Source organism: Chelonoidis abingdonii, chromosome 3 (genome assembly GCF_003597395.2).
Source record: "Chelonoidis abingdonii isolate Lonesome George chromosome 3, CheloAbing_2.0, whole genome shotgun sequence".
NCBI classification, from domain to species: Eukaryota; Metazoa; Chordata; order Testudines; family Testudinidae; genus Chelonoidis; species Chelonoidis abingdonii.
Window position 1 is genome coordinate 101,919,118 of NC_133771.1, and position 18,747 is coordinate 101,937,864.

At 39.6% G+C, this 18,747-nt stretch overlaps 1 protein-coding gene across 11 annotated transcripts in view; it reads right to left on the minus strand.

Moving 5' to 3' along the window:
- PTPRK (protein tyrosine phosphatase receptor type K) overlaps positions 1 to 18,747 on the minus strand; it is a 656,446-nt gene that overhangs the window by 496,323 nt on the left and 141,376 nt on the right. For all 11 annotated transcript variants that reach the window (XM_075063933.1, XM_075063932.1, XM_075063924.1 and 8 more), the window contains exon 2: positions 18,359 to 18,481. In XM_075063933.1, coding sequence (XP_074920034.1) covers positions 18,359 to 18,481 — 123 coding nt within the window. The remainder of the gene's footprint in view (positions 1 to 18,358; positions 18,482 to 18,747) is intronic.

The window sequence follows — 18,747 nt, forward strand, 5'->3', positions numbered from 1 at the left end:
TCCTGGCGGGCCGCAGGCCAAAGGTTGCCGATCCCAAATCTACCACATTCATAGGCAAGTTGTTTTAATGGTTAATTACCCTCACTATTAAAAATGGATGCCTTATTTCTACACTGAATTTGTCTAATTTCACCTTCTAGTCACTGGATCTTGTTCTTTTTTTTTTCCCCCGTTAGATTAAAGAACTGTCTATTATCAGAAATCTGTTTCCAGAGAAGCTATGATCAAGTCAGCTCAAACTTCTTTTGGATAAACTAAAAAGACTGTTCTTTAGTCTTTCACTGTAAAGTAAGTTTTCCAATCCTGTAATCATTCTTGTGGCTCTTTTCTGAACCTTTCCAATTTTTCAACACACTTTCTGAAGAGCTAACAGAGAACACAGCATTCCAGTAATGGTCTCGCTGATGCCACTGAGATATCATCACGTCCCTATTCCTAATTGATATTTTGTATATACGGATCACATTCACCCTCTTAGCTACTGCCTTACACTGAGAGCTCAGTATCACTGCTACCCAGGATATAGCTCCACATCTTATAAGTGTGACCTATAGTCTTTGTTCCTATATGTGCAAGCATGTATTTGGCTGTATTAAAATACACAGTGCTCAAATGAGCCCACTTTACCCAGGGAACAAGATTAGTCTGTATAACTGACCTATCCCCATTATTAATTTACCACTCCACCAATTTTTGTGTCATCTGCAAACTTTACCAGCAATTACTTTATATTTTCTTCCAAATTACTGATAAAGATAGTGAATAACACTGGGTCAAGAAGAGATCCCTACAGGACCCAAGTAGACATATCCCCATAGGATGACTATTTCCCATTGACAATTTTTTTTCCCATCGATCACTTAAAATTTATAATCCATTTCATATGAGCAGCACTGATTTTATATAGTACTAATTCCTCTCTTATTTTTTTAAATGAGACTGTCTGTCATAGGTGCTTAAACCCAGTCCCCCTCCCCCCGCCCAAAAGACAAAAGTTTTGCCATGGCAAGTGGCAGTGTAAACAGCACGCTGTCGGCAGGAGCACTCTCCTGACGATAACGCAAACCCCACTCATAGGAGGTGGAAGTATTTTGTCGGCAAAAGTGCTGACAAACAGCGTTTACACTGCCTGACTTTTAGCGATACGACAAAGCCCCATCAGTAAAATACCTAACAGAAATGTCTCTCTTCAAATATTCAGCCGGTGGATTGATCATTATTTATTATTATAGTCTAAATACATTACCACAGGATAGTTATCTTTATCAGCCGAATCTGTATTCTCAACAAAAAATGATACTGTTTGATAAAATCATTCTAATTGGTATTAATTATGCCATCTATTAACTATGCAATTAATTAACCATGCTAATTGGTATTAATTATGCCATCTTAAAATTCTTTACTGATTGTGTCCCATATCAGCCCTTCCATGATTTTGCCTAATATCAATCTCAGGTTAACAGGCCTATAATTACCTGCGTCATGATCATCCCATTTACCATTTTAAAACACTGGCAACAAGCTCAGCTTTTCCCCAGTCCTCTGGAACTTCAAGTCAACATTACATTAAAAGTGAACATTAAAGGTTCAGAGAGCTACTAAGCCAATTATTTTAAAACTCTTGGGTGCAAATTAGCCAGTCCTGTAGCTTTAAAAATGTTTAATAGTTGCTATTTAATGTCGTCTAGTTACGTATTGAATAGAAAGATATGACTACATCATCCTGCTTTTTTCTGAATATATAACAAATTTATTGAATATTTCTTCTGTTTCTACATCTTGATTGATAAAGTTGTCATCCTTGTGTAGGATCAACCTATACTACTGATAGGATTTTGTTTGTTCCTGATACATTTAAAGAATTCCTTATTGTCCATAACTAGGCTTGGCAGAATTCATATATTTTATATCACTTCCACAGATGATATCTGTTTATTTTTAAGAATTTTTTTTATTTTTATGTATTTAAATTTTCACAGTTGTGAAAAATAAAAAATGCTTAAACTCCATAATTTATCTATCCAAATGTTCACAGCTGTGGAAAGTTATAGGGGGATCAGACAATAACTAGTTAATTATAGTAGACATAGAAGCAGAAAGCTAAAGCTTTATAATAAAAATACTAATTGTCTTCATATGCCAAAACATAAAAAGTAAATAGCCTTCCATCAAACTCTAAAATGTTCTCAATCAGTATTTTTCTTACCTTGCCTATCTGTAAATTCCTATTGATAGAAATATTTTTTCATTTGTTTGTATGTGTATGGTGAAATTGAGGTTTTTGAACATATAACAATACAAATCTAATCCTTCTAAGCCTATCCATAACCCTACTGTTGGTAGATCTTTCACTGATGCCTTTAGGTTCCCTTATCAATTGTCTGCACATCATTAACAGCTGATTTATACTCATTGCTATCACTCCTCCATTTTGTGTGTGAGAGAGAGAGAGAGCGAGAGAGAGAGAGAGAAAGAGAGAGAGCTTCTTTCACCTCCCTTCTTAAAATAAAAACAAAAAAGATTATTTTATGATTGTGGAACTGTTGTTTTTGGGAGAGGGCATCTAATAAAGCATTCTTTAACAATTCCCAATAATCACAATAATCCATATTTTCTTCTACTCAATTTAACTTATGATTGTTTGCAGCTTTGAGAAATTGTCCATTTAAAAGTAATATACATATATGTTACTGGATAGGACTATATTTCAGTTTGCACACAAGCAGCACTTGCGTATATGCAACCATCAGTTTTTAGTTGCGTGATCAATTCACCTTTACCAATCAGAATGAGGTCCAGTATACAACACTACCTCAATTTTGTTGGAATACTTTGTGTTACAAAGTTATGTATAGTTTTTAGAAACTCCAAAAATGTTTTACTAGTGACATGATGAGAATTCCAGCACACAATCCCCAGACTGAAATCTGAAAATGACCATTTTTCTTGCTACACAGAGATAAATGATAAAGGAGCTGCTAATCCTATTCCCTCATCTGATTTGGTGGACTATAACAGAATCTCACCAGCACTCCATTTTATGATTTATGTGCAGGCTTGAGTCCCTTCTCAAGGGAAAAAAAGCAGCTGGCACTATCAATCAAGGTAAGGCATGGAGAAGGGCCCACCTACCAGCTTCTTGCAAAGAGCTTGCTTCAAGTCACTGTCACAAACATTATTAATGCAAAAAGCATGTAAAGCAATCAACTATGTACATATGGGCATTTTGCCACTGGCCTGAGGCTATAATTCATTTCCAGAATACCTGTGCTTTTTAAATAAGTTTATAAACTACTGGAAGATCTCTTAAAATGTATGTCATTTTGTCTCAAAACACAGACCCCATAGGACATGTACACACAAAGAGGGGCAGGGAGGCAGAAGAGTTAGCTCAGATGACATGGACTCGGCTGGAAAGAAGAAACTGACAGTAGCACAGTTTTTCACTCCTGGAGTGTGGTGTGCGCTGAGCCTTCATTCAAAGGAAGTAACCAGCATTAAAGAGATGGCAAGACTGTTAGATAAAAGTTTATCCTTACTTTTCATTTACTTTCCCTGAAATAATATAGTATGTCTGGCTGTTGCATACGCATGGGTAGGTATTCTCCCTCAAGAGACTTGGAAACAGTTCAATCCAATTTATAGTAGGCAACTCGAACATCCTCTCAACTGCTCATCAGAAGGACTTAAGTTAAGCAGTAAAAAAACCAATACTACAACAGCTGGTTAATAATCTACATGTTAATACTTTGGTTAGTACTTTCAACTAAATCCCATCCTCTACTTTTCCGTACTGTGGTTTAAAATCATGATTCCATGGTGGATCAGAATTGTCAGATACCTTTAAAAATTCTTTCCTCTAATTCTTTCCTCTAACTTTCTCTCTCAAATACCTCTTGGGATTATGCACATAAAAAAAAACTACAGGCGTTTAAGAATAGAAGGAAAGGAATAATGCCCTTACTTTTAATCGCACTTCGCCACAGACTATAGGATCCTGATACCAAATGCTGCCTCCATCAAATCTGATAAGATGTGTTTATAGTATTTGTTGAGTATATGGACTGTAGCCCAAACAGCTGCTTAGCATGCTATTCTGTTTTGCACATTCGCCAACAGTGCATAGATCTCACTCTGCAGAAGATGCTGCTATCTATTTTGTGATTTCAAGACTCATTGGCGATGTTTGTCTTGCTGCTTGCATCTTGGTCTCTTGACCTGGCCACTGTGTCATTAATCGTCTTCCTCCCTTTACTGAAAGGCAAAAAACGCTGTGGATTTCCTAAATTATTCTGTTCTTACAATGTATATTTTGATTGTCCCTCAAACACTCATGTTGTGCCTCATTTCTTCTTAGTATACAATGGGATTGAATAGAAGCAAGTGCTAGTCCCTGAGTCCCATGGAATGTTAAGTGTATTCTTGGAATGGAAACATTTCAGACTTCTCAGATTCATCTTCTCATTGTGCATCATACAATATTGATCTCTGACTGTAATATCCTCTTGAAGAAAGTTATGGGAACTAGAAATGCCATCTTGACAGATAAAGTATGAGACACTGAGCATGAAAGCTTGCTCCTGCAGCACCTGATTACCTTATTCAGGACTTTAGATAGTACTTGGATGCAACTAATACTCATTCTTGCTGATAGATGCTCCTGTGGAAGATACTAGAGATTGGAAAGTTCCACGGATTCATTTTCATTCTCTTTATATATCATGCATGCCTAGATTCATTCCTCACACAAATATAATAGAGGGGTTTGGGAGGGGGGGGGCAATCACTTGTTCAGGAAATCCTTAACTGTCCAATATTTCCTTTGTCACAGCCAGGCTACTGTGCTCATAAAGACTGGGTCTGAATAGCAAATCAGTCACAGTTATAGCAGATTTGATGATAAACATGTTTATCCCTCCAACTGACAGCTGAAGTATTTGGGAGAAAATCTCTTTGACCAATAAGGGTTGAGTATAGCTCTCATCTGTCAATGGCTCTTGGAAGTAATTGACTCAGTGGAAATGCATGAGGTTTGTTGTGATCAGGTCTAAGCCCTAAGTTACTTGTTCTAGATACGTATTTTTCTCTTTGGGGCTGATACAGATAGTTCTATCCTAGGTGCCTGTTGCATGGATATTATCCAGGCTCATTCCCTTGACTTGGGGAATTGTCTCCTTAGGCCATGTCCTCTATGGTTTAGCCTTTATTTTTACATATACCGAATCAGATTTTACACAAACTTTCCAGAGAGGAAGGATGGCGGTTGAGACAGTATCTTAGGACACGGGAGGCCTGAGATAAAATCCCTGCTCTGCCAAGTATTTTCTGTGTGACCTTGAGCAAATCACTTAGCAGCCTCTCAAGGAACTGAGGCACAATTTGTAAAATAGGGGTTTTGTGTGGATAAATACAGTAAATATGGAACCTAACAGATCTACAAAACCAGTACACCTAGGGTGTAGGTGGAGGGGAGGGGGAAGAGATGGGCAAGATGAGAATAAAATTTAAATCCTTATAGTATCAAAAGACAAAAAACAGCACTTCTTACTTGTGATTGAAACATTAACAATACCCAAGGGTTCTTCTCTTAGATACAGATCTGTAGCATTGACTATTCCCATTCACAGCAGCTATGCTAGATCATCACGCTTAGACCAATAAAAATCACTATCTGCACAAGTGACAGGCTGACAGGAAATCTGTCTTGTTCCCTAAATAAATGGAATTTTACCATAAAGAGTTCAGACACACACTATATCTGTACAGAAACCATGTACACTATAATCACAAACTTTGTACTGAATTACATCAGTAACATCTGACATTTCCCATTGGCTCTCATTCCTCACTTATTTCAATTCTGAGCAATACCAGCTAACCTCCTCTACAAGCAAAGAGTTACTCTGCCAAGCTGTGAGGGACACACTTGTGGGATCTGCTATGTCAGAGATGGCAGCTGCATACCCATGTTTATGATCCCTCCAAGATCCAGAACTAACATTTCAAATAGACTTTACAGAGTTACAATACCCTTGCAACTAAGTCATGAATTAACAAGCTGACTCTTTGGCTGCACAATGACATCACCCTGCTGCCAGGCAAATAAAACCCCAAACAGTGGCAAGCATTTTTACAGCCTACCTACTAACTGGTGTTCACCCTGACCTCATCTGTAAGAGGTCACCTTCCACATGATCTGTGTTTACAGAGGTAAGAAAGGGGAATCAAGAACTCAGAGGGCAGGGGAAATGAGGATTAAATGAATGTTCCTGATCTGACAACACTCCGCTACAGACACAGTTAGCTCAGTAACAGCAGTTTTAACAGATCTCTATACCACTAATGGATAACAATACACAGGTTTAAAATCTGACTGGTCTCCAAATACATTTGCTTCATTAGCCCACAGTCAATGAAAGAAAAGTTACTTAATTTTTAAATGTTATCAGTGTAATCAAAGTGTAGTTCTGCACAAATGTAGAGCTTTATTACAGCAGCTATGTTTACCATTTAAAAAAAATCAGTAGATGCTGCAACAGCACCTACAAGCAGCAAAAGCATAACAAAGGAATATAAATTACACACTGAACAGTAAAAAGGTAAGAGCTTAAAAAAACCAATATTTAAGTAGACAGTAAAATTTCAGATACTGTATTATACAAGCAAAAGATGTATTAATTTTAGTATTTCCTTTTTGCCCCTTGATTTTGTTGACTTTAAGGGGATTCCTGATTTTAAAAAATTAAATGGAATTTACCCTCTTTATTCCTTCTACCCACCCATCTACTGTTTGTTACACTCACTTCTTTTGAATGCTGTCTTAAAATAGGCTTCTGCTTTTTTGGGTTATTATGCAGTGTGTAACCCTATTCATTTGTACAGCAATTAGCACAGTAAGGCTCAGATACTCCTTGGGAGCCCTGGGCACTACTGCAATAGGATCACAACCCAACATGCTATATAGAAATATACCCGTCTTCTATGGGAGTTTATATAGTGATTATGGTTATAAACTGTAATCACAGAATATGAAATATTCATAACTAGAAATTCACTTTCATTGACCATTCAGTCAAAATGACCTTAAGTCCAGGCTTGCAAAATTAACAAACTACTAGCCTGGAGCCTAAGCTTGCTAGATAACAGGGGACATACTTGCGCTGCGGCACGCTGCCAAAGGCCACATTCCCCTGTAAGTGAAAAAAATAATGGTCTATTATAAGAATAATAAACCCAAACTCCTCTCCAAAAACCATGACCGGGGTGTGGTGGAGAAACAGGATTGGCTGTGCGACTGGTAGCTTAACAAATCCTGCCTCTGGAGCAGGTTCTAAAGTCAGAGTACACCCTGCGCAGCACTTCTTCCTCTATATAGCAGGGGGGGTCTCCAACTCAATATTGCAGCTAGTTACAACTATGGTAATTCAGCACAGGGAGAAGGGAGGGACAATCTCAGGTAAGCAAGTCCCCAAACAAGGAGGAACTTTGTAACACCAACATCTTGAACTCCTACTGCACACAACATTTCAACAGAACGTTGATTGGCAATGTCATAGTTAATACATTTTAGAAGTGTAAATTAACATCTCTCATATTTGTTATAGCTTGTAGCGGGGTGGTCACCTGCTCCCACCTTAAAAGGTTTAAATCAGCCCTGGGAAAAGCAGCAAGTCTCGGCTGACTGGGGAACCAGCCACAGATGCGGCCACACCCCAATCAGGGCCCAGCAGTCCCTTATAAGAGGACAGTGGACCAGGAGCACAGACTCTCTCTTTCTAGATGTGGAGAGGGATGGGCCTGGCTGCCAGGAGCTTAACAGGGTACTGAGACTGGAGTAGGGCTGGGGGAAGGCCAGAGGAGCTGGGGAGCTCTGGCCTAGAAACCCCCCAGGCTGCAGGCCTTGTTAAAGGCCAAAGAAAAGTACTGGGGTTGCAGAGGGCAGCCCAAGCGTAGGGCAGAGGCAGCAGGTCCAAACTCTCCTTGCCTATGATGAGTGGTATTTACACTGCAGTCTGCCCCAGTGAATGGGAGCTAGTTGATGACTGGCAGTGGCCATAGACTGAGGTGAGGTGAGGATAGAGGGGACTGGGAGTTCCCTGGGGAGGGGGGGCAGCACCCCAGCCTGAAAGGGGCACTGGAGTTCAGGAGGGACTTAGGTCCAGCAGCAAGCAGGACAGCGGCCTGCAGAAGGTGCTCCAGAGGCTGGAAACGCTAATTCCCTGGACAACCAGCAGGAGGCGCCACAATAGCGAGTCCCACCCTGTGACATAGCTTCTTTGCATTCCTGGCTTCGTGCCACTCTTTTCCTGTATGAAATCATGGTGCAAGTTGTCTTCAGTGTGTTTCCCCTTTTCCTTCTTCTCCGCTATATTTTCTTCCACTTTTCTTTCCCAAACTCACTCAGATACTGTACTTCTCTTTTCTAACTTTTCCACCTAGGAGTCAGGAGAACAAAACATACTAGCCAACGCTGAATACGAAATGGTGAAAGGCTATTTGTTCAGGAGCAACACCCTAGTAAAAAACGCACCTCCATTCTCAGCCTGCTGGGGAAACACTGAGATTTCAGCCAGCTGCTCTACCTTAACCTTCCCTGGGGATTCCAGCCTGCATAACAGACTTTGGCAGCGAAGTATCTGGTAAGTACCTTTACTGTAGGGGAGAAGCATTCATGTTGTTCCTCTTACCTCACAAAAGCTCATATTCTACTACTCTATTCCTTCGCTATCCTGCTGCTGAACAAGTTGCTCCAGTGACTCTCTCTCCTGATACTTATAGCTATTTTCAAGCAGTGGCAGACTGAATCTGAGCCAATAGTTTTAATGCTGCTGTCAGGAGTCTGAGTAGCAACAGTGAAAATTGACTAGGATTAGTCATTTTTCACCCTGCTGCACTGGAACTCTCTACCTGCAGCAAGTGGATTTTTCAAGCCCTACCTTAAATTACCACCCAAGAAACTGAAATAACGGGAGATCTTCTATTAAAAGATGGAGCAAAACTGGAGATACTTGAAGAGGCGGTGGGGAGGTGTGACTTTTAAGAGACTACCTACTTAAAGTTGCATTTTGCACAGATTCTATTGTTACTTTGTTTGAATAGGTCTTAGCCAATTCCCAGCCTAGCAGATTTAAGATTTAATCAATGCTAGTGCAAGACACATGTCTGTGCATGAACATCAGAGGGAAATAAAGTTTCAATACCAACTCAGTTACTTGGCAATCCATATTCAACCACAAAGGTGCTGTTCAACCTAAGGATATCCATGACCTTAAAAACAAAACAAAAAAACACCATACACCACTACATACCAAGCAGTTAAGCTTTCATTCTGTATCCATAAAGGTTTGAGCTCTCTTGGCAGTTGGCTCTGAGTCCAAAGCACAGTGAGCCAGCAATTCTGCTAATAACATCCAAGCACTTTTAATAGTTTCTGGTAGCTTTATTTCTTGTAACTTTCTAGGAAGAGGATAATCTGGTTGTTTCACTGGATGTGAAAGTAGCAAGTAGATTATTCTATTTGGAGACATCATTGTTTCTATTACTAAAAATCTTCAGGGTATTTATTACTCCAATATCCACATTTCAAGAAAAATCTGATTTATTCAAACTCCACACAAAGCAAGATATTTTATTTCAGTCTACATTATCTGTAAGGCCTTCATTATTCTCAAGCACATTAAAACTCAGTATGGAGGTAGTAGGCTATGCTGCCTTCCCAATCCTACTGTGCATCTGAAATATCAAGTAATAAACTGGGTGCTGTTTATTTACAAGGAATGGGGCAATAAATTGATGAACAAGTTGTATTAAGCCAGCCTGATAATATATGAATAAGTATATGTTTAGCAGGGCCTAGGTTTCTTATCTGATAGACATTCATTTCCTGTATTAACAAGGTAGTTTATTATTAAACATGCCACTACCAAATAATACAAAGATGTGATAATCATTAATGACTCTGTTAACATAAAACTGCCCATCATTTTCGAAGCCCAGCAAAACATACTTCCTGACCAAAACCCCTGAAGTTAACAAGGGATGAACGCAGCATGCCACCTTTGCACTTCAGCAAGGAACACTATTGACAGGATATTCTCCTAGCTCCACAAAGCTATCATGTAATAACATGATCAACACACATACTGTGTATTACACATGCTATAATACCCAAATATACATATTTATATTTGAATTCATACATAGATCGTTTTGTTTGGGGCTACTTTTTGGGGTAGAGTGCAAGTGAGGAGGCTGAAAGTGGTAAAGAAACCAAAAATTCACCAAAGTAATTTACAAAAAGCATGTCCCCTTTCCTTTCGATACACAATTAAGAAAGAGAAGAAAATAGACAACAAAATTTCTTAACCCTCCAGCACATGGGTTTGGTTCTCTCTTTAATAGTTAAAAGACCAAGGCAAATATCATACAATAAAACTTCAAGACCTGTGTTTGACGAAGTGGGTATTCACCCACGAAAGCTCACGCTCCAAAACGTCTGTTAGTCTATAAGGTGCCACAGGATTCTCTGCCGCTTTTACAGATCCAGACTAACACGGCTACCCCTCTGATACTTCAAGATTTAAGATACTGTCTTCCCTATGGCATCTCTCACCTAAATGGAACAGCAAATAAAACTCTCTCACAAAGTTACTCTGATCCCCTACCCCTAAATGGCCAATTCAAACCATTAGCAGCAAAATGACAGCAAGAACACAGCACTCAATTGCTCAGAGGTCTGATAAAGTTTTAGAGTGTTCCATTTAAATCCTGCTCTCCTGTAGTACCAAGCGCATGTTGGCACATCTTTTCTCAATCAGTGTCTCTAAGGAAGGGCTTAGAATTTCATGACACTATTGGCTCAAGTTGCTGCTCTGAAAAGTAGAAAAATCTCAACCAAGAAACAGAAGTTCTATGGAGAAAATTGAACATTTTGCAATTTTTGAAGAGGGGAGAGAATGCCATTTCCCTTCACCCTTCCACACATCTTATTCACAGCTGGCTGAAATTAAGCTTCAGCTATATAAATCCCCACAAAATTGCACTTCATGCAAGTAAAAGGAGAGACTAGAAATTAAATCTACTCCCCTGCCCACCTGGGTCTGCATCTTAGCCATAGCCCCTCCATGTTACTTGCAAACTGTGTTAGGTGTGCCCACATAAACAAGGATCACATGGCCATTCCGCTCCCACATCTCCATCAGTATACTTCCTGTGGGCCTATGAAGAGACTGATTCTGGTACAGCAGCTGGTACAAAGGCTCTCCCTTACACCAGTGGCCTGCCCTCTAGGCACCCCAATACAGGGTGTAAGTGGCATGCAACTGGCCCACTACCCAGGATGAATTTTATTCAGTTTGAATACCAAAGCATTATTTATACGGATAATGAAAAGTGTTCAGAAATTTAGACATCCGTGTCAAACAAGTGACCTTTCCACTGTTTCGTAATTCGTATCTTTAACACTTATCAGCTTGTGCTGTAGCTTTTAACCATGGAGCTAGTGTCTGGTCTGCACCAGAATCAGCCATGTATGTTTTGGGTTGGGAGCGGGAAGATGCGGCATTTTTTTTTTTAAATTTATGGTGAAAGGTCATTAACTAATTTCAGCAGTGTTCTTCACAGGAAGAAGAAATTTTGTTTCTCTGGATCAGATATTGATTTTAAGGCATATGTAAAAAAGGTGCCGGAACAGTCCCTGAAATGCTGTCTATATTTTGCCTCTTTCTTCTTTCTAAAAATATACTTTATTTCAGGACTTATTTTCCCCCATGTTTCTTGAAAACTTATTCCACAACATTAGAAGATATCCAAACCAGACACATCATATTTCTCAAAGACCAGGTACAGGAAGATGTTCATCTCACCATACCATTCCTGTCCCACTACAATTTAGACATTCTTCAGATAGCATTTGTATCCGGGGGCGGGGGGAAATAGCCCTCACATTAAAAACCAGCCTTCATTAAGTGGTTCCCCTCGAGCAGTCCATTACAGGCTCTCACTCACTGACCCTGCATTGCCTTTCAGTGTATCTGCTCTTAATGAGTAACACAAATGTGGTAAATGAACTATCTTCTTTAGACTAAGGGTAAATGCACCAATAGATATTATAATATGGCCAGAAATACACCCCTGTCCCCAACTCTCACTATGGAATATGTCCCCAATCATATTACTGAAAAAGCACAATTGTTCATAAAGCATTATACAAAAAAGATATAATGAGCACAAGGAAGGAATTTTCCTCCAGGGCGGATTGGCAGAGGCCCTGGAGGTTTTTCGCCTTCCTCTGCAGCGTGGGGCATGGGTCGCTTGCTGGTGGATTCCCTGCAGCTTGAGGTCTTCAAATCTCAATTTTGACGATTTCAATAACTCAGTCATGGGTTCGGGGTTGTTATAAATGTGTATGGGTAGGGTTTTGTGGCCTGCCTTGTGCAGGAGGTCAGACTAGATGATCATATTGGTCCCTTCTGACCTATGAGTCTATGAGTCTAATTGTCCCCTAGGAGTGACGAGGGGAATATTCTACATCCAGAAATCAGATTTAATCTTCCCACTAATGGCTCCTAACGTTTCTAATGTATATTTTAATCATACAGCTGATGGTGATATATATATATATATACACATATTCTTAAGAGTTCACCTAGATAGACAAGTAGAAAATATTTGCTTTAATAGTTTTAAAAAGACATGCAGGTAGATCAAAGGAAAAGATCACCCCATCTTTCTTTCCCGATTTTAAAGGAGTACAAGTCAGTTTACAATTTGCCCCCTGCATTTCACAGAATACTCCCTCTTTATTCCATCCTCATTTTCAACACAACTTCATGCAGTTGCACTTATGTAAATAAAGTAAGACATTACACAAAAAATGCAGAAGTCCAGCAGCGCTGAAAAATGATTATGTTTCTCAATGCTTTACTGTCAAAATTATCTCACCCACATTTTGAGCTGTGTAAAACCTGCAATTGAGACCTTTACACTGTGTATCACCAGGGGCGGCTCTAGCTTTTTTGCCGCCCCAAGCATGGCAGGAAGGCTGCCTTTGGCAGCTTGTCTGCAGGAGGTCCCCAGTCCCGCGGATTCGGCATACCCAGCGGACCTCCTGCAAGGATGCTGCTGAAGGCTGCCTGACTGTCGCCCTTGCAGAGACCGGCAGGGCACCCCCCGTGGCTTGCCGCCCCAGGCACACGCTTGGAGTGCTGGTGCCTGGAGCCGCCGCTGATATCACTAACCCATTACATTTTGTAAGGAGTAATCCTGATGACTCAAATGCAGCCCAGACTGTTTAAGCATACCGATCTTTGCAATCATAGCAACAACCCACATTTGACTGCACCACAATGAAATTCTGTGTATGCCTATATTTTCGCCAATTACCAGCCTTCTTGCTCAACTACTACAATATCATAGGTGTGATATTCAAATAGTTGTTGTCCTAGATAAGGATACAGATTGCAAGCAGAAAGGGGTAACTGGATCTTGACCATATTAGATAATGTTCCCATTGATATTAATGATAAAGTCCATATTCCTTATCATGCAAATTGTAGCTCAAACAATTTACAAGTTCTAACATTTAAAACTGCAGGTGACCACCTCCTGTAACTATTCCCTTTACATTTAATAAAATGTTATATATGCTGCATATATAGGGTGACCAGATGTCCCGTTTTTATAGGGACAGTCCTGTTTTTTGGAATTTTTTCTTATATAGACACCTATTATCCCCTCACCCCCGTCCCATTTTTTCACAGTTGCTATCTGGTCACCCTACGCATATATGATTTTCCCATACTAGAAATAACAGATTTTTCCCTTTGATCACAATTTGAAAAATGCAGTCTAGATCAATATAGAAAAACATGTCTGAAGCTGCATTACTCATTCAAAAGAGGTTATTATATCTGGTGTGATGGTAGCAAATACCATAGTTAAGGTTGCAAAATACTTTCCATTACCACCTCTTTTCACATGCTCATAACATTCCAAAACATTTGCCTGTGGGTCTGAAATTTTCCATGCTTAATTTCTGTTCAGTGGAAAGCTTTCTGTGAAGTTTGACTAAAATCTCTTCAGTCATTAGAATTATGGAAGAAAAGAAAAAACAAAAATCTCTCTTCCCTCATCCATCCACACACACGCGCACACACACACTCTACCTGAACCATCTTAAACAACAGTAGAAGTTTGAAAGTTGAGATTTGGCCTGGAAATAATTCTCACTGAATATTTTGGTCTTTGCTTAGTTTCAAAAAATGCTTTATTTTGAAAAAGTTAGGAGGACTTAAAACTGCACACTAAGCATGTGCAATGTTCTTTTTTCAGGTAGCCAGGTGGTAAAGCCTTAAACAAGCACTCACTAAAGTAGCCAAGACTAGGCACTGGGCAGATGTGTGGGGTTTAGTGAAGATATGAAAAATTAGGTATCCTTCCCCCAACTCCACAGAGCAGCTCCATGAAGGGTACTTCAGCCAATGGTTATAGCTTTATTATACCCTGAAGAGTGGGGAGCTTGGGAGGATCGGAGTATCACTGGATTCTCTGCTTCTAGCCTTGCACCTCACTTACTGTGCAGAGCTCTGTCATGCACTCCCCATGTACAGCTTTCTTGCATCGAACCCTTTCACCATACAGAGCAGTGGGCTAGTTATAACCCTTAAGAGAGATTCATGGCATGTGAAGAGCTATAGAAAAGCAGGGCTTTTCAAACACAAGTAGCAGAAAGTTAACTTTATTTGCACCCTCTCTCCTCCTGTTGCTTCATTATTTTACCTCTCCATAGTTGGATGGCTACTGGAAGAGAGCATCAAAGAACGCCAAACAGGGTGCTCCATGGTATCAATCACTGTTGGGAGGGTACTTCTGCAAAGCTGACAAGAGAGAGGCATTTTCCTCGCCCTGCTGGCATCTCATGCTTGTCCACCCACTGGAGCTGGATGATATTTTTTTTGGATAAATAGTTCTGGTTGATCAAAAATATTTGCAAATTTGGGTCAAATTTAATGAATAGTTTTGGCCAAAAAAGATTTCAAGACAGCCGAACTATTTCATTGTGACTTTTTCAACCTTTCATTTCAAAAAGATTTCAAACCTTAGATTCATTTTTAAAACAAGAGTACACACATCTGGAAATAAAATGAAAGATGTGGAAAAAAACACTTAAGAGTCAAAAGCAATGGTTTGTTGTACTCACGTTTTTTTTCCTACCCTCAACCTGAAATTCTTTCAGTTTTAACTTTCAGTGAGAAAAACAAAACAAAACATCCAAAACAATTTGTTTTTTCGGATTTTTCAGTTAAGCCATCAAACTGAAAAGCCAGTTAGTTGCTCATTTCTACCACCCACTCTCACTGATGGTGAGACCACGGCATGAGAGAAAATAAAGCAGCCCTTTGAACTTGGTGGCTATTTTTCGTACTGCTAGTGTTTACAAGCATGACAGCCAGATATAAAGAGAATCACTGCCACTTCTCCACCTCTCTGGTACAGCTTCATAGACTAGGAGCCATCATTTGAACTAAAGTTTATTTCTTCTCTTTCTATCTCCCCTGTACTCCCTACCTGTAACCCAGGCAAACTGGTTTTGCAGAGCACCCTCTTTCCCACTTAGCTGTTCATCCAGAACAAGGATACAATGAGGGAAGGGTTAGCTTCTTTTAGCCATGTTATTCAACTAGACCCTCCTGCTGCTCCTATGAACAGCAACTTTAGCCAGCTGGAAAATAAGTTCTCTGTTTCTTGCATCACTCCACCCGCCACATTTGCATTTGACTTCCCATTCTGTACCAAAGAAGTGTCTACTTCACTCTATTTTAATTCTGACTCTTCATATTCTTGCTATCCCAACTCAGTAACTAAACTCTCAATCCCTCCTAATCTAGTTACATTAGCTTATTTTGATGGTAATTATTGTGATGGGGGCATCTATTCATTAAAAACAGTACTGAAAAAAAATCAAACTCACTCATTTTACATGCGTCAAAAAGGCATCAAGGCAGTCGCCTATTTTCCAGAAACCTTAGCCAAATTTAACTGGTAACACAGGGGTGAAAGAAAGTTGTTCAGTCACATTAGCCTCTCTCAATATTTATGAACAATCTGTTATTACATATGCTTTGGTATTTTTAGTTCTTGTCTTTAAAAAGAGATGTAACATTTAAAACATTCCACAAAGATGTAAAACAATGAATGTACGACAGTCTGACAATATGTCTGCAGCTTGGGTGTTCAGAAATAGTTTAATTGTAAATACCTTAAGAATATCATAAGTCGTCCCACTGCACAATAAAACCCTAATCCTAATGTTCCAGTCAATTTCAAACTTGAAACAGTTTGAGTGTAGGAGTTCCGGTGTGGTGTAGATCTTTTAAAAATCAGAACCACTTAATCCTAGTTTATGCCTTCTGGTCAAATTGCAAAGTAACCTTATTGGAGAGTCAGTATTTGAAACTGGGTACTAATTCCCCAAAATCATCTGCAGATTTTTAAACATCTAACATACTAAACTGTGGCATTGTATAACTCAGAGTCTTGCCTGCATTTGTATGATCACCCCGTTTTATGATACACCTCTCGCCCCTCATTGTACAAAGACCTGATCACTCGGTTAAATAAACGGCGCTTAAACATGTAAGTGGGAGAAAAAAATACTTCTAAAGCTTATATGACATTTGGACAGGCAACTATACTCCACACAATGGGAATGCAGTGGGTGAATTGGTCTGTCACAAAACTGAACAGACATCAGGTGTCAGGTTAGGGAGCAAAGAGTCAAAGTGGTTGAAAATTGTAGGGCTGACATGTAATTTAGGGAGATGCAAGAGCTATCTTGTCATTCAGACTCTTTCAAAATCTAGCTATTTAAACTGCCATATGAACACATATTATGAGTAATATAATTCCAAACCATTTTAAAAGGCTAAATATTTGCAATCATACAACATGAACCTGAGAACAGGCAACCAACTTCAAGCTTTATTCTTTGGGCACTACTTTGGACATTAACAAAAACACCATCAGCAATTAAAGCTGTCTTAAGAACTAACATCTACTCTCCTATATGCAGATATGCATCATAATCACACATTTTGTTAAATCAACTCTAAAACTTGCTCAACACATGAGCCTATTTTCAGGGGTAGCTCTAGCTTTTTTGCTGCCTCAAGCACAGCAGTTCCCTGTCCGAGAGGTCCCCGGTCCCATGGATTCATCACAGCCGCTGCCGAATTGCCACCAAATCTGCCGGACCGGCGGACCTCCCACAGGCAAGCCACTGAAGGCAGCCTGACTTCCACCTTCACAGCGACCGGCAGGCCGCCCCCCTGGGGCTTGCCACCCCAGGCACATGCTTGGAACACTGGTGCTTGGAGCCACAGCTGCTTATTTTACAAGATATGGGCACAGTAATGTGCACCCATATATTAACAGCAGCAGGGTGAAACAGTGAATGCCTAGCTAGCCACTAGTTACAGGAGTAAAAATTACATATACTCTATAACCACCATTAACACACAACAAGCAATAAATGAAGGGTTTATATGATATGGTAAAAGGGTTATGTTGCTTGTAAATGGCAAGGTTCCTTCTCTTCCCCACATGCCTAAATGGAAGCTATGTTAGCTACAAATAGAGTGGCCATGACCTTTTCTCCTCCTCTGCATGATTAATTACTTAATGTCCTATTAATTGGAAAATGTAGTTGAATTTCAAACGCTTTCATTTTCTTTGCATACCATCCTGTCTGGGAAGCACCAATTAAGCTGTTCATCAAAGGCGAGCACGCAAGGTCATCTAGCCTATACCTCTTCAGTTATTCATTACCTGTCCTCAATAGTAATTAACAACAGAAATATTTCCATAAATCACCTTTCTGATTATCCCCAGATGAGCAGTCAGTTTTCTGTAAGCATCTTTTTTTCGCCTTTTAATATTATCTAATGATTCAGTCTAAATATATTAGATGTAACTTAAAATGTACAATTCTGTTGTTTCTTTTAAAAAGGACAGAGTTAGCAGAAGCTGATTAAGTTCTTGTGTGCATTTAAAAGGAAGACTGAACAAACAGATTTACTGACATTTGAAGGGGTATATTTACACAGTGCTTCCACAGGTTCTGGCTATGTAATGCTCATTAGAATAATCAGGAGTCCACCCAACTAAAATCATGACCAGCACTTAGAAGATATACCTATTTTTTTTTCTAAAGCAGGCTTGTGTGTTAACTAGTTTTAAGGGAAGTTCAAGGGCTGTAAGCGCATTTTAAGGAAACTTCAAAATTCTCAAAACAACAAAGAAACACAAGCCACAAATCTTTCCCTTCAATTAGTACCATCACCACCGTGGCTCTCACCTTGAGGCATCTCAGGTGGCAAATAGTGAGGCTCTTGAGCACTGACGTGCACCCAATCGAAGTCATCATATAGGTCTTGATGGTAATCACAGGGCCCCAGGCCATCATCAAAAGTGCATCCCCCTGAAAGAAAGAAAACCAAATATTTTATTAATTACAAATTCTATATTTATTTAAAATAAAAATCCTTTTAAATTCAGAGGTGTTCCTTCTAGGCACATCTGCCACAGAGCCCACAAGCCTATGACATAGTTCACAAGCTTTTATGTGCAAAGCTAAAAATCTCAAGCTTCTCATCCATCAGTGTTATACTCTTTAAATTTTCTCTGCTTCGCACAGCCAAATTCCCCCAACAGTTCATTCTACAGGAGTAGGAAATCACAGACTGA